This window comes from Choloepus didactylus, chromosome 4, assembly GCF_015220235.1.
Source record: "Choloepus didactylus isolate mChoDid1 chromosome 4, mChoDid1.pri, whole genome shotgun sequence".
In the NCBI taxonomy this organism is placed as follows: Eukaryota; Metazoa; Chordata; class Mammalia; order Pilosa; family Megalonychidae; genus Choloepus; species Choloepus didactylus.
The window spans coordinates 139,002,474-139,017,205 of NC_051310.1; the positions used below are offsets into that span (position 1 = coordinate 139,002,474).

At 37.2% G+C, this 14,732-nt stretch overlaps 1 protein-coding gene across 8 annotated transcripts in view; it reads left to right on the plus strand.

The window, feature by feature from the left end:
- The window catches only part of ZNF106 (zinc finger protein 106), a 95,521-nt gene that overhangs the window by 58,918 nt on the left and 21,871 nt on the right, over positions 1 to 14,732 (plus strand). For 4 of the 8 annotated variants that reach the window (XM_037834196.1, XM_037834199.1, XM_037834197.1 and 1 more), the window contains 9 exons: positions 987 to 1,187; positions 4,101 to 6,281; positions 7,370 to 8,000; positions 9,300 to 9,369; positions 10,682 to 10,836; positions 10,922 to 10,982; positions 11,474 to 11,815; positions 13,540 to 14,299; positions 14,676 to 14,731. In XM_037834196.1, coding sequence (XP_037690124.1) covers positions 987 to 1,187; positions 4,101 to 6,281; positions 7,370 to 8,000; positions 9,300 to 9,369; positions 10,682 to 10,836; positions 10,922 to 10,982; positions 11,474 to 11,815; positions 13,540 to 14,299; positions 14,676 to 14,731 — 4,457 coding nt within the window. The remainder of the gene's footprint in view (positions 1 to 986; positions 1,188 to 4,100; positions 6,282 to 7,369; positions 8,001 to 9,299; positions 9,370 to 10,681; positions 10,837 to 10,921; positions 10,983 to 11,473; positions 11,816 to 13,539; positions 14,300 to 14,675; position 14,732) is intronic. The other 4 variants (XM_037834201.1, XM_037834203.1, XM_037834200.1 and 1 more) reach the window with 3 other exon arrangements.

Here is a 14,732-nt window from a genome sequence, read left to right on the forward strand (position 1 = left end):
GCCAATTTGGATTATTGAATGGACATTGCTGTCCTGTGGCCTTGGTGTTCAGATGTTTCTCATAAATGGCTGCCTAGACAGCTGAACTAATCAAGGGATTCCAGGAAACTAAAAAGCAGTTAAATTATTGATCTGCTACAGTCCTGGACATTGATCTAAGGCTTTAGTTTCTTAAGTTGTCCAAGGAAAGAGAGACACCATTAAGTGTGAAAAAATAAAGGGGAAAAAAGTCTGCTCAATTTTCTTCATTAACTGAGAATCAGATTTGGCTTCTCTCTGAATTGTAGCATTTTCTGAAACTTGAGAAAAACCATTTGCCTTGCACAGCTGTTAACTTCCTACAACTGAAATGCTTTCCATTCCCATGAAAAGAAGCCCTTCTGAAGCAGATAATGTAGCCCACATGAGCCACGCAGACCAAAAAAGTTTGCTGAGACGACTCTCATTTGCCCTGGGGTCCGGAATCTTCAGATTCCAGGCAGAGCTCCAGTTGTTCCAATTTAGTTTCTGGGTTGGGATTGGCTGTGCCGCCTACTCTTTTCTCCACCCCTTAACTTTCACTGGGAGAAAGCTCTTGGGCCAGAGATTAACTGTAAGCGCTGTCACCAGGCTTTCTGAGTGCAGCTGGCACCATGGGTGTGCTCTAGAGCAACTTCTGCTTGCTCTGAGCCCCCTGCCCTGCCTCCCCTTTCACCATGTTCTGGCAAGATTTTAAGTACAGCAATTCAAGAAGATTTCTCCTCCTAAATGATATTATTCTGAAGCGTATTGCCTCTTGATTGCTGGAAAAGAATCTTAAATTTATTTCAAGAAGTAACTTAGGAACAAATCTATTAAAAGTGATAAAGAAGCATTAAAGTTGGTTAGCACTAATTGTTCACTGTGCCAAAGTGTGCAGTGTCTTTCAGAGGAAACTGTTACAGATCTGGTGAGTGTGCCATGCCAGTGGGGAGAATTGAATGTCCCTCATCTCCCTCTTTCCCTAGGGACAGTAGTCATGAGTGCCGAGTGTGCGGGGTCACAGAAGTGGGTCTTTCTGCATATGCAAAGCACATTTCTGGCCAATTGCACAAAGATAATGTGGATGCCCAGGAAAGAAGAGATGATGGAAAAGGAGAGGAAGAGGAAGAAGATTATTTTGACAAGGATCTCATTCAGTTAATAAAACAAAGGAAAGAACAAAGTCGGTAAGTAATGATTTTGATTTAAAAAAAAAAAAAGGCCCATCTGAAACAACAAAGGAGAGAATACATTTTACATTTCCATATTTTTCAACCTATAGCCTTCAAGCTTATCCTAGTTATAACATTTAGCTTGAGGTTGCTGTCTCATGCACAAAAGAGCAATGGAATGCTTTCTTGAACTGCTAGACTATCTGCTTAAAAAACAATAAATTCAGTATTGTCCCTACATAAACTAGCTATAGCTACATATCTGAAATTTTTCTCATGTTGGTAATTAGCTATGTGTAGAACTGTTTTATTGGTTTATAACAGTGTCCAAATTTTCTAACAGAAAGATAATAAATGATAAGCTTCATTTGAATGAATTATGTAGTATTTCTTATTGCCAAAATAGCATTTTATCCTTTAGGAAAAAATTTTTTGCCTGATGTGAATTAGCATGATGCTTCTGCCACATTTGATCTATCCCCAGTGAATACCACAGTACTTAGTTCTCTGTTAAGTTCTTCAGTAAATATTTATTGAGTAAATTTATATTATAAATTTGACAGTATCAAGATCATTTGAGCAATGTAAGTTTTCTAGCTTTTAATGAAGAATTTCATTCCTATATCTGTACATTCAGATATTATATTAGGGTTTTTGGGTTTTGACATTTCTGATTTATGGTCTAAAGAGTTTAATTGATGAGGCAGAAATTTTCAGATATGAGTGAAGGAGAGATAGAACTAGTTGTGAGGTGAGGGTAATTTTTCAAGTGCTAAGATGTTGAGAAAAATTTCAGATTCTAAAATAAAATTTTTGAATGTCTTTCCTGATATTAGGTTATACCTTATCTGTACCTCCTTTTTAGTTAAAGGTCCAAATATAAAAAGGAAGTATTTTTTACTCTATATACTGAAAGGTTTTTTGAGCAAGTCCTTGAAGGAGACTTTTATTACATGGTTCTTTTATCACTCAGTTGCTTAGTCCTTCAGATGACATTCCCACTACTTTCGGTATAGCTGTAGTTTAACCCTTTCTCTTGTTTTAGGGTCTTGGAGCCTGTAGGAAACTAACTTCTATTTTTGTTCTTGTATGTTAGTGTCATTATTAGCTTATCTGCGTAAACGATTAAACATTAAGTAAGAGGGTAAAAGAGCTTCTCAGTAAATTAGACATTCTTATCACAGTTAATATTCTTTGTGTCTCCTGATATGACCCCTTGGTGATCTATTTTAAAAGTCATTTACTTATTTATTCATGAGGTTTTTAACTTAGCTTATTCTTTATGAGTTGTTGATCTAGCTGAAGCTATTGTCTCCTCATTGTAGCCAGTTCACTTTGATTTAGGAATTTTACTTTGGGACTGATATATTGCCTAATTCTCCTCACATTTCTATAGTGCATAAGTATAGCCAAAGTAGCAGTCCTTTTGGATTTCAAAAGTTGTATACTGCTTAGAAGCAAAAGATAAAAGCAGTTTGGTTAATGGTGGTGCAAAAATCCTGCTAGTGTATGTAATAACACTTATCACTTGTGGATTTAGAGTCTCCTGTTTAGAAATGGTTGTAATGCAAATATAAGTAGATGTTTGAACTTTTGGGTATATTAACTTTTAATTTCATCTTGTGAAAAAAGAAGAAATTCATTGTGCGTCTAAAACCTTATAGATATTAGAAACTTTTAAAAGCCCATTAAAGTCACCATTGGGTTTACAATTTAAGTCAAGTTCAAAAGAAGGAACCCAGCAGCAGAACCTATATTTTGAGATTTTTCATTCTATCGAGACCTAGTGGTTGAGAATGTAGACTCTAGAGTGAGAATGCCAAGGTTCAAAATCTCTGCTCTACCACTTACTGGCTGTTTTTAATCTAGGCAAGTTACTTAACCTCTCTAATCCTCAGTTTCGTCATCTAAAAAGTGGGAATAATTAGAGTACTTGCCTCAGGCTTGTGAAAGTTAAATGAGATAATCTCTGTGAAATGCTTAACATTAAATGCCTGAGACCTGGTATGTACTCAGTAAATTTTGGCTAATTATTTTGAGCACCAACCATATGCTAAGCACTGTGCTAGGCACAGTATAGGCAGTTTGTAGAGGGAAATTATTTTATTCCTATTCTTGTGATATTTACTGAAATTCATTCGTATTTCTGCGGTCTCCTTGTCTAACATGAAGAGTGTAAGCAGCTGTAGCTTCTTTATAAAAATCTCTAGCTCATGGAGCTCTTTATAGCACTTATTGTGGATACTACTTATTTGGTATGTGCTATTTTATTTCTGTTTGTGACCTTACTTATTTCCTCAGCTAGGTTCTAAGCCTTTCAGGAACAGGAACTATACATAAAATTTTTCTTTTACCAGTAACAGTCATTGATTTAAATATAATTGGTGCCTAATAAGATTAATGAAAGTAACTAGTGAAAGTAAAATCTTGCCATTTAAAAAAGTTAAGAAACTGAGTTTTTCCAAAAGAGTGTACAACTGGAGAAATCACAATATTAAGGGCTGCTGAATATTAAGATTGTATTAACTACAATAATTAACCATAACTACAAAATATAATTGTTCTTATTTTGAAAAAGCTACATAATGCAAAAATAATAATTGGTTAGACAGGGACAGAATCCAAGAACTTGCCAGCAAGGAGGAGTGGAAAAGGGAGGCTAGTACAAATGTGTCAAATTTTTAGTATTTCTGGGGTGATAATGGAAGCAGGATACTGTGTAATTTCTGAGTTAATATATTGAGAAATACAAGTTTAAGTATACTATTTAAAGATATGAAAACAACCTCAATTAGAAAGGAAAATAGACTCTATTACATGTTCTAAGTAATAAGAGAATAAGATAGAGGGGAAGTTCGGTGGATTATGCCTTTAAAGGAAACATAAGAATTCCTTTAAATCACTAAAGAAAAAACATTTTTTTTCCAGACAAGATGAAGCTTCTAATAGCAACCAAGAAATAAACCCTGATGACCGGCGACCCCAATGGAGACGAGAAGACCGAATCCCTTACCAAGACAGAGAGAGTAGTTACAGTCAGCCAGCATGGCACCATCGTGTACCTCCTCAGCGGGATTGGAAATGGGAGAAAGATGGCTTTAATAATAGGAAGAACAGCTTCCCACATTCTTTGAGGAATAGTGGTGGACCAAGAGGATGTTCCGGGTGGCATAAGGGTGTTACAGGAGGCTCCTCATCTTGGTTTCACAACCATAGTAATTCTGGAGGAGGTTGGCATTCAAATTGTGGAATGGCAGATTGGAATCATAATGGTACAGGAAGGAATTCCAGTTGGCATTCTGAAGGAACAGGTGGCTTTTCCAGTTGGCATGTGAACAGCAGTAACGGAAACTGGAAATCCAGTGTACGTTGTACAAATAGTTGGAATTATAATGGCCCCGGAGACAAATTTCAACAAGGCAGAAACAGAAATTCTAACTATCAAATGGATGACATGACAGTGCTATGGAATAAGAAATCTAATAAGTCAAACAAATACAATCAAGAAAGATATAATTGGCAGCGGCAAGAAAACGGCAAAGTCGGTACAGTTACCACATACAGAGGTCCTTCTGAAGGATTTACAAGTGATGAATTTCCCTCAGAAGGTTTACTTGACTTCAGTTTCGAGCACCTAGAAAGCCAAACCACTAGACAAATAGACAACGTAGCTTCCAAAATTAGTGGAAAAAATAGCAGTGTAGCTAGGGAAAAGCTCTGTCGCTGGACTCCTTACCCTTCTCAGAAGACTCTGGACTCACAAACAGGATTGAAGGAAGTCACTGGTAACAAGTCAGAGATGATAGCTAAGCCTTTTTTTGATTTTAGCCTGATAGCTACAGGAATGCAGGAGCCCCAAACTGATGAAATAAGTAATCCCTCAATGTTGAAAACACAGAAAGAAACATATACAGGATCTTTTAATCACAAAGCCACGTCTGACCTCAATGCTTATGAAGTGGTAAGAGATTGCCCCATGAAAGAAAAACCTGAACAAGAGCATAATTCAAGTAAAATGCCATCACTGAAATCCCTGCTTCTTCCAATTCCAGGCACTAAATCAATTCCTCAAAAGCAAGATTCAAAGAATCCCTTAAAAGTCACCAAAACAAATTCCTTTTTACTTGGAGATCACTCAGATTCCTTGAACAAACCCGTCTTGGAAGGCAACCATGGTTCTTACTTATCCAAATTGCCTAGTTCATGTCCTCGAGTTTTAAAAGGGAAGAAAAGTACATTTGGCACTCAGAGGGAACCCAATGAAAATTTAAGTGATACCTTACAAAAAGCCAAAGATGTGCTTCAGTGTCATGAGCAATTGCAAAATCCACTTCTTAGCACTTCTAAAAGGACCAAGAGCTATGCAAAAGCAAGTAGGAATGTAGAAGAGTCTGAAAAAGGATCTTTGAAGATTGAGTTTCAAGTACACACATTAGAAGATGAAAGTGATGGAGAAATACCTGACACTGAAAAGCATGCAGTGAAAATTGGAACCCTGGGTGCTGCAACTACAGAAATTTTAACCAGCAACACTCATAGTGCTGATGAGAAAGAAGGGGATGATCAAATTCAGAAAATATCTAGAAAACTGTCCAGTTCCCCATGTAATTCTGCCTCTCACCAGCTAGAATCTGAGTTACAAATGACATCTGCAGCCAGTCCACACTCTGGCTTATTGCTAGACTTGAAAACCTCTCTAGATGATGCACAGGTTGATGACCCTGTTAAATCTCATGTATCTTATGAAACAGAAGGCTTTGAGAGTACTAGCGTAGATGCAGAGCTTCAAAAAAGTGATGGAGGTCAGCCCTCAGGCTCTCTCCTACCTGAGCTAAGTAAGCTTGGCTTTCCTGCCTCTCTCCAGAGAGATCTAACCCGACACATTAGTATGAAGAGCAAAACTGGAGCACATCTTCCTGAGCCAAACCTCAATAGTGCTCGCCGCATTCGCAATATCAGTGGTCATCGAAAAAGCGAGACAGAGAAGGAATCTGGGCTCAAGCCAACCCTGCGGCAGATTCTGAATGCCTCTCGGAGAAACGTCAACTGGGAACAGGTCATTCAGCAAGTAACCAAGAAAAAGCAAGAGCTGGGCAAAGGTTTACCTAGGTGTGTCCCTCTTTTCAGTATCGTTTTATTCTTTTCTTTCTTTTAAAACTACTCTTTAACCCTTGTCAAGAGAATGCTACTTGTTAACATTTAATTAAATGTTTGCAAAAGATATGCATTGTATAAGTCTGGTTTGAATAGCAAAAGAATGACTGCTACTCTATGACAAATTGAATAAAGTATTTCCTGATAGGGATTCAGATTAAAAAGGAAACAGAGCTACTTCTGAAAAACAAGGTGGGGACAGAACAAAATCATTGGAACTCTTGTCACTTTGGTTATAGGGGCTAGAAAGTAGCAGCATTAAGAAGTCCATCTAGAAATCTGTGTCTGTATCTAGATCTCAGTTTATGAATGAGTGGTACAACTTTTAAGTATAACTGTTCTCATTATCTTTTACTCAGAACCCATGGCTAGTTATCCTTCTGTATGTACTCTGGGCATTATAATTACGATCACAAAATGCTTTCTCAAACATTTTTATAACATGTTGGCATATCTCATGTTGAGTTCTAGGCATTTCTGAATGGTAAAGCAATGTTCAATGTAGATGTGCTACTTGAACATCAAGATTCTGCTGCTTTATGATTATATAGCCCTCCAGGCTTAGGGGGCATTTCTGTCCTTATTGAAATAATGGAGTCATTTTGCCTCCTTTTCCTTTCCCATACCTTGTGGGTATTATATGAGATTGCAGATATAAAGCTCTTAGCCTTGTGCCTGGCACTTGTGAATGTTCAGATGTTTTTTGATGGTTTTTTTTTTGCTGCTTTTAAAAGCTATGTATTTATTATTACTGATTTAGAGCTGCATATTAAGTAAAACCCAAGATTATTTACTCCCTCAAATGTGTTCTCATAGCTGTATACAAATCTCTAATTTAGCACTTGTCACATTACAATACTTATAGTTATTTATTTTATTGTCTGGATCTCTTACTAGACTGTGCACTCCTTGAGGCCAAGAACTGTCTTATTCATTTTGTAACCTCAGTGCTTAACAGAGCCTGTTGCATTAATTGCTACCCTACCCTCTACCAAGTCTGAATTAGGTTTTTTTTCTTCTTTCTTTGTTTCTTTCTTTTTAAGGTTTGGCATAGAAATGGTGCCTCTGGTTCAGAATGAACAAGAAGTCTTGGATTTAGATGGTGAGACTGATCTGCCCAATCTAGAAGGATTCCAGTGGGAAGGTGTTTCCATTTCCTCATCGCCTGGGTTGGCAAGGAAGCGAAGCCTTTCGGAGAGCAGCGTGATCATGGACCGGACTCCTTCTGTGTATAGCTTCTTCAGTGAGGAAGGTACAGGCAAAGAAAATGATCCCCAGCAGATTGTTCCACCTACTCACTCCTTGAGGGCTGCACAGAGTCAGAAAGCTATTGTGGGTCTTAAACAGGAAATGCCACCTCTGGCTGCCTCTTTAAGAACAGGTGAAAGGGGTGAAAATATTGCTACCCGAAGGCGGCATAGTACACAATTACCCTCTGACCTTACAATACCTTTGATGCATTCGACGAAAGACCTGAGCAGCCAGGAGAGGGCTACACCACCTTCAGAGAATCAAAATGCCCAGGAGAGTAATGGAGAAGGAAACTCATCATCAAATGCATCCTCAGCCCTTGCAGTCTCCAGTTTGGCAGATGCAGCTACTGACAGCAGCTACACCTCTGGTGCTGAACAAAATGAGGGCCAGAGTATTAGAAAGAAACGAAGAGCCACTGGAGTGAGTATGATTCCCTGTACTTTTTGTAGAATATCTCATGTGGTGACTTGGCTGTTACAAGGAAGGTTTAACTTTAGTATTGGAGTGGGGTGGGGGGCTGTCTGGGGTTGTGGTTCTCCCTGACTCTGTTCAGGGCTGGAATAGAAGAATTGTGTGGCTCTTATTCCTATTTTCATATTCTTCTTCTACTGGGTTTTTGTTTGTTTGTTTATTTGTTTGTTTTTTAACTGAGTAATTCTACTAAATTAGATGTAATCTGAGCTGAATGTACATGAAGTCATCTCTAAAACTAGTCTCTAAGCCAGTGATTCTTTGTATCACCTGACCAAGGAGTAAGCCACATCTTCAGCTGTAACTTTATCTGTTTTCCTGATGCTCTCTGGACCGCTGCAGAGGAAAGGCATTCTAGTGTTGCATTTGTAGGGCAATGTGTGATTGTTAGACTCAGGAGCTAGGCTTAACACTAAGGTGGTTTTAATACTGTTAGAGTGTATATAAATGAACGTAGTCCTAGAAATATTTTAAGTTTCTTGCTGTATTATCTTTTATCCTTCAATTACCCAGCCTACTGAGAAGAATCTGTTCCTCCACTGACACTACTTCTGCTCTTTTGGCATCTTTGTTGCTAATATTACTTACCTCTTTCAGGAGCCTTTTCTGAAAAGACAGTTGCTTATGGTGACATAGTCTGGAATCTGGAACTGTAAGAAAATGGGCTGTTTCCTTTTTAATACCGAGCAATACAGCAGAGTAGTTCAAAGCATGAGTTTTAGACTTGGGTTCAAATTCCAACTCTGTCCCTTTAAACAAGACACTGTGTTGTGGATATTATTAGATGATTTGAAGTAAAGTTATGACAAAACTTGTATCTTGGGGCTTATCTCTGAGGCTATTTAACTTTTTGTTGTAAAAGTCTTCTTGCCAAAACTTCAAGTGGAATCTGTATGAAGAAGGAATCAGTATGAGTTAACAGGCTTTGTCCATACTTCTATCTTGCCTTTCCTCACCAAGGTGTAATGCTTTGCATAAGCTCATTTTCAGCATGGCTGTACCTCTAAGATGCTAGGAAGCTACTTGACCTTGGATTCTTTTTTTTTCCTAATCAGATATATTCATTTAGCTATTATTTGAGTGTGTACCGTATGCATACTCGTATGCGTGAGACACCTACTATCCTGTTAGAGATGGTAGCAGTAATGAAGAACAATGTATGATTGTCTTAGAATTAATTTCTTTTTTCTTCTCCTAAATAATGACCTTTACACATATAATATAGTTCAGTTTTCTTTATACTCTCAGGATGGATCTTCTCCTGAACTCCCAAGTCTTGAGAGAAAAAATAAAAGAAGGAAAATTAAAGGAAAAAAAGGTATGGTGCAACATATTCTGGCAGAAAGAGATTGTTCTTATAGCAATTCTATCTTTTACAACTTGACACAGAGCATAGTTCGTGGTTTTCAAATTCTGCTTGCCCATTTATTATTTTCTTGACATTATTGTTGTCTAGGTTAATAGCAGAGAAAAGTTTGATTTCCTACTACATTCAGTTTCAACTATAGAAGAAATACATGGTACCACATAGGCCTGTAAGCTAAAGTTAATATATCCCTTGGATAAATTGGGTGCAATCCAAAGCTAGAAAATCCAATTGGGCCTTTTCAGTGAGATGAAGGGAGACAGACCATTTAGTAAAAATTTCTGTCCCTCTTGGTCATATGTAGCCATTTCTCTCATTTTCCATTTTGAGACATCTCGGTTGCTACTCTAATGTGAATTAAGGAGCAAAGTTGTTAGTCTGGCCTCCTCACTGATATACTTCTATGACTGTTGCTTTCCATTGACTGTAACCCAGTCCCAGCATAAGGCCTAGTAGAGGGAGTGATTGGATGAAACTTTGGTTGATGGGATGTGGTGGATAAGGTAGGAGTCAAGCATGACCCCCAGATTCCTGGCTGGGGCAACTGGGTGGATGATGGTATCATTTATAGAGCTAGAAATCTCCACTGAGAGGAGCAGGGTAGAGGATAGAAGATGACAAGTTCCTTTTGAATAATTTGAATTAAAGGACCTTGGGTAGAGAGATCAAATTAGTAGTTGGATATATGGATGTGAAATTTAGAAGAGAGATCTTGCCATAGTAAATGGGAAGGAGACAGATATAAGTTGATAAGTATAACATATAGTAGTACATTTAAAGCAAATATACTATTTCAAAGCTATATTTTCTTTAGGAAGCCTTCTCTAATAAAGAGATCTATTTTAAGTTAACAGACTAGAAAAATATAGATTGGGAGGAAGGTGTTAGCAATTCCATCTGGGACACAATCTCAGCAAAAGCCCTGGGTGAAGATGGTGGTATATAAAGGAAGAATGGGAAAAGAAACCCAGAGCAGTTGGTTTGCTTGGGACAGAGATTTCACCTGGAAGGGTAGTGGTGGAAGAGGGGGCGATTAGGTAACATGATACCATGTGGTGGCACACTTGAGCCTATGAGACACCTCTATTTTATCACTTCTGACTTTTGATTTCTAGCTCTGATAGCATCAGACTTGACTATATGATTTATGAGATTTAATGAGTCTCTTATCCTAAATAACTGGTATGGTTCCCTTTCCTGAGGAGCTGTATTATTGAAGGGAAGTCTCCATTATTAAACTGAGTCTTATGGCTTCTTTTGGCAGAACGTTCTCAGGTTGACCAGCTGCTGAATATTTCCTTAAGGGAGGAAGAACTAAGCAAATCACTACAGTGCATGGATAACAACCTTCTGCAAGCTCGAGCAGCACTTCAGACAGCTTATGTTGAAGTTCAGCGGCTACTTATGCTCAAGCAGCAGGTAACAGCAAATGTAACGTTTAATAGAAAATGGATCGTCTCTGAAGTTGGATTTCAAAATGCTTAAGAAAATATTTTCTTTTTAGATAACTATGGAGATGAGTGCTCTGAGGACTCACAGAATACAGATTCTACAGGGATTACAAGGTATTCAGAGAAAATCTAATGGATTGGGCTACCTATAGCTTGTTACTTTTTTAGTCTCTGTAGAAGGGAATGAAAAGGTCATATGATTTCTCTCATGTCTCCTTGGTATCTTTCTTCTATAGAAAGTTCACAGTCACAGGCCTATGGAACGGTACATCCTCAAAATGCTTATCAGTGGGAACAGTCTGTTACAGAAAAGAGTCTTGGGTCAGGAATCCAAAGGTCTGGGTGCAAATCATAGCATTTTCATTAGTACATATATGCCTTTGGAAAAGTCACTTAAAACCTGAAAAATTGGAATGTTAATTCCTATTCTATCTGTACCCTTGGTTATATATATTATATGACATTCTGCTTTGAAGAACTATGAAGGACTATACTAATATATTTATTAATTTAAAATTCTCTTTAACCTTTAAAAATACAGATCGGCTCAGGAACAAATGACTTTTCACATACATTTTTGTGTTTGTATGTATTTCCTATTCTAGAAACTTATGAACCTTCTGAACGCGTAGACCAGGTTCCCTCTAGTCTTTCACGAGAACAGAGGAACAGTAGACCTCAAACATCTTCTGATGCCACACTGCTGCCTACTCCCTTTTTCCCAGTTTTTCTGGAGCCTCCATCTTCCCATGTATCTCCATCATCTGCTGGAGCCCCTCTTCAAGTAACCACATCTCCTACTTTCCAAGCCCTTGGCATTGTCCCTGCTCCAGACTCATCCATTCAAATTAAACAAGAGCCCATGTCTCCTGAACAAGACGAGAATGTGAATGTTGTGCCCCAAGATTCTGCCTGCAATGTATCCAAGGAAATACTGCAAACTAATAGTATGTGAGCTTTTTTCTGAGTTACTGGCAGCCCTGTAGTGGAACTATTTTTATGTCAGTCATGTAAAGCCATACTTGCCCATTAAATCTAAAGTTATTACAAATTTTCATTGAAATTCTCTTCATACAAGAGGAGTATTTAAACATATTTCGGAGAATGTAATTTTATCAATAACTTTTTCCTAATTTTCTCCAATCTAGGATTACTAAGTTGACTTTCTATTAACACCTAAAAGTTTCCATTTATTAGGATTGTTACAGAATTTATTTGTTTTTGGTGAGATAAATGGGGTCAAAGTTCTTCAGCCAGTTTTCTAGATAAGTTATATCTTCTAAATTTCTCCATTTCTAAATTTGAGGTCTTTATCACCTCACACAAGCCAGGACTAATGCAAGCATGAGAGGCAGGCAACCATGAGAGAACACAGGGGTCTCTGGGGTTTGGAATCATCTAATAGGAACTTGAGTGGTTTTGAGAAAGAGCTAGGGTTTTTATTCTTTTCATAAAATGACACCATTTGAAAATAATTTCTTAACTATTTGAAATCCTCTTGGAATTTTGCATAATCACAACGGTGTTGTGTTGAAAATTAAGTAAAGAAGCAGACAAGCTGGCATTGTGTGATTTCTTGAGCAGAAAAGAAGTCTGAAGAATTGCCCTAGATTTTTTACCCACTTGCAACACTAATTGAGATTTGGTGTTAAATATGTATTATCTTTTATATTGAATTTTGAGTTCCTTTTATATGAGTGGTGTTCAGGACTTTTTTTTTTTTAAGGTAATAATGAAGTATTATAGTGACTTTTTAAGCTAACTTTTCAGAAATAGCTTTTATTAGATTTCTTTTCCTGATTATAAAAGTAATTCATGTTACTTGTAAAAAAAATTGGGATACTAAAAAGATGTAGGTATGTTATTTTGTTATATATTCTTTCGCTCTTTCTTAAATCATAAATGTGTGTTTACATGTAGACTTTATACAAAGAAGATATATATTATATATAACTTGATTTTTTCATTTAGTGTATCATGAGCGTTTTCCCATGTCATAAAAATAATTCCTCTATAACTTAATTTTATTTTACTAGTAGCATGATATTTGAATAGTTGCATAATAATCTGGATATACAATAATTTATATAACAAATCTCCTTTGAATAGTTAGTTTTTATAATTTTTTTAGTTTTATATATTACACGAAATTCATCAGTTTAAATTCCTAGACATTAAACAACTAAGTCAAAGAAAATAGCCATTTTTTAATCAGTTGACTGTTTAACTACCATTGTGTAGCTAAATTAGATGATGTATAGGTAAAATGTGTAGTGTAAACATCTAAGAAATAAAGGTGAAAGCACTTCAGTCAAGTAGGTATTTAAGTATCTACCAAGAATAAAACACAATGTTAAATGTGGACATTTAAATCAAGGAAAACAGAAAAAGAGTGATGGAAACAGTCCCTGCCCATGGAGCTTTCATAGGGAATAAAACATGTACATTATTTGTGAGATTAATACAAGGCAAAATGTAGTAAGTGCTGTAATAGTACAGTAAGTAGGTTATGGGAAACTGAGGGGTGAGATGACAGCTTTAAAAATCATGTTTTGTTAATGTATTATTGAAACTTCATTATTTGATATAGATTTAGTCAGTGATAAATAATTTTTAGTTTGTCAATAGAAGGCAAAAAAAAGATGTAATAATTTTTTTCTTCCCAATTCAGGAGAAATCAGTGACGGTTGTCCAGTTTATCCAGTCATCACTGCGACTTTGTCCTTATCAGAGCTAACAGAGGGTTTCCACAAGGCTACCATGGAGCAAGGAAGTACTAGAAACAGAGGAAACTCTCCCTCTTCCCAGTCAACTGGTCTTCCTAGCATAAATAAAGGTGATGATCCAACCAAAGGCAACAGTGGGTCTGAAGCGTGTACCAGTTCTTTTCCACGGTTGTCCTTTGCTTCAGAAACCCCTATGGAGAAGGAGGTCCACTCTCCAGCTGAGCAGCCTGAGCAGCAGGCAGAATCTACGCTGACATCAGCTGAAACGAGGGGCAGCAAGAAGAAGAAGAAACTTAGGAAGAAGAAATCTCTACGGGCCACCCATGTTCCTGAGAATAGTGACACTGAACAGGATATATTTACAGCTAAACCTGTAAGGAAAGTAAAAACCGGAAAGTTGGCTAAAGGGGGAAAAGTACCAACTTCCACCTGGGAAGATGGCCGAACTGGCCAGGAGCAAGAAAGTGTCAGAGATGAGCCAGATAGTGACTCATCTCTGGAAGTGCTAGAAATTCCTAATCCTCAGTTAGAAGTGGTAGCCATCGAGTCTTCTGATTCTGGAGAAGAGAAACCAGACAGCCCATCTAAAAAGGATATCTGGAACTCTACAGAGCAAAACCTGCTAGAAACTTCTCGTTCTGGTTGTGATGAAGTTAGCTCTACCAGTGAGATTGGCACTTGCTATAAGGATGGTATCCCTGTGAGGTAAGGATGTTGTGTTGGTTCAATCAGAATGGCTTTCACCGAACTTCTTTTTTAAAAAAATAGAACTTTCTGTTATGAATCGGAACTTTTTAAAAAATAAAAAAAAACAAAATATATATATATATATGGTAGGTGGTGTGGATATGGAAGAATCAAACCGTGGCAGTGGAGATTTTCTGCTTTCCCTATTGACTGTAAATATTCACTCTGCTTTTTTTTCCATTCATATAGAAATTTCTTGTGGATAAACTTATCTCTTTTAGTCTACTTTGCCTGTTATTTAGAAAAATCCTGTGAGTCAGAAAATTTCATGTTTTTACTACCTGTCCTACTCACAACAGATGCTAAGAAGATTTTTGCTATTATTATTTTATAGTGTGGCAGAAACTCAGACTGTGATCTCCTCCATAAAAGGATCAAAGAACTCTTCAGG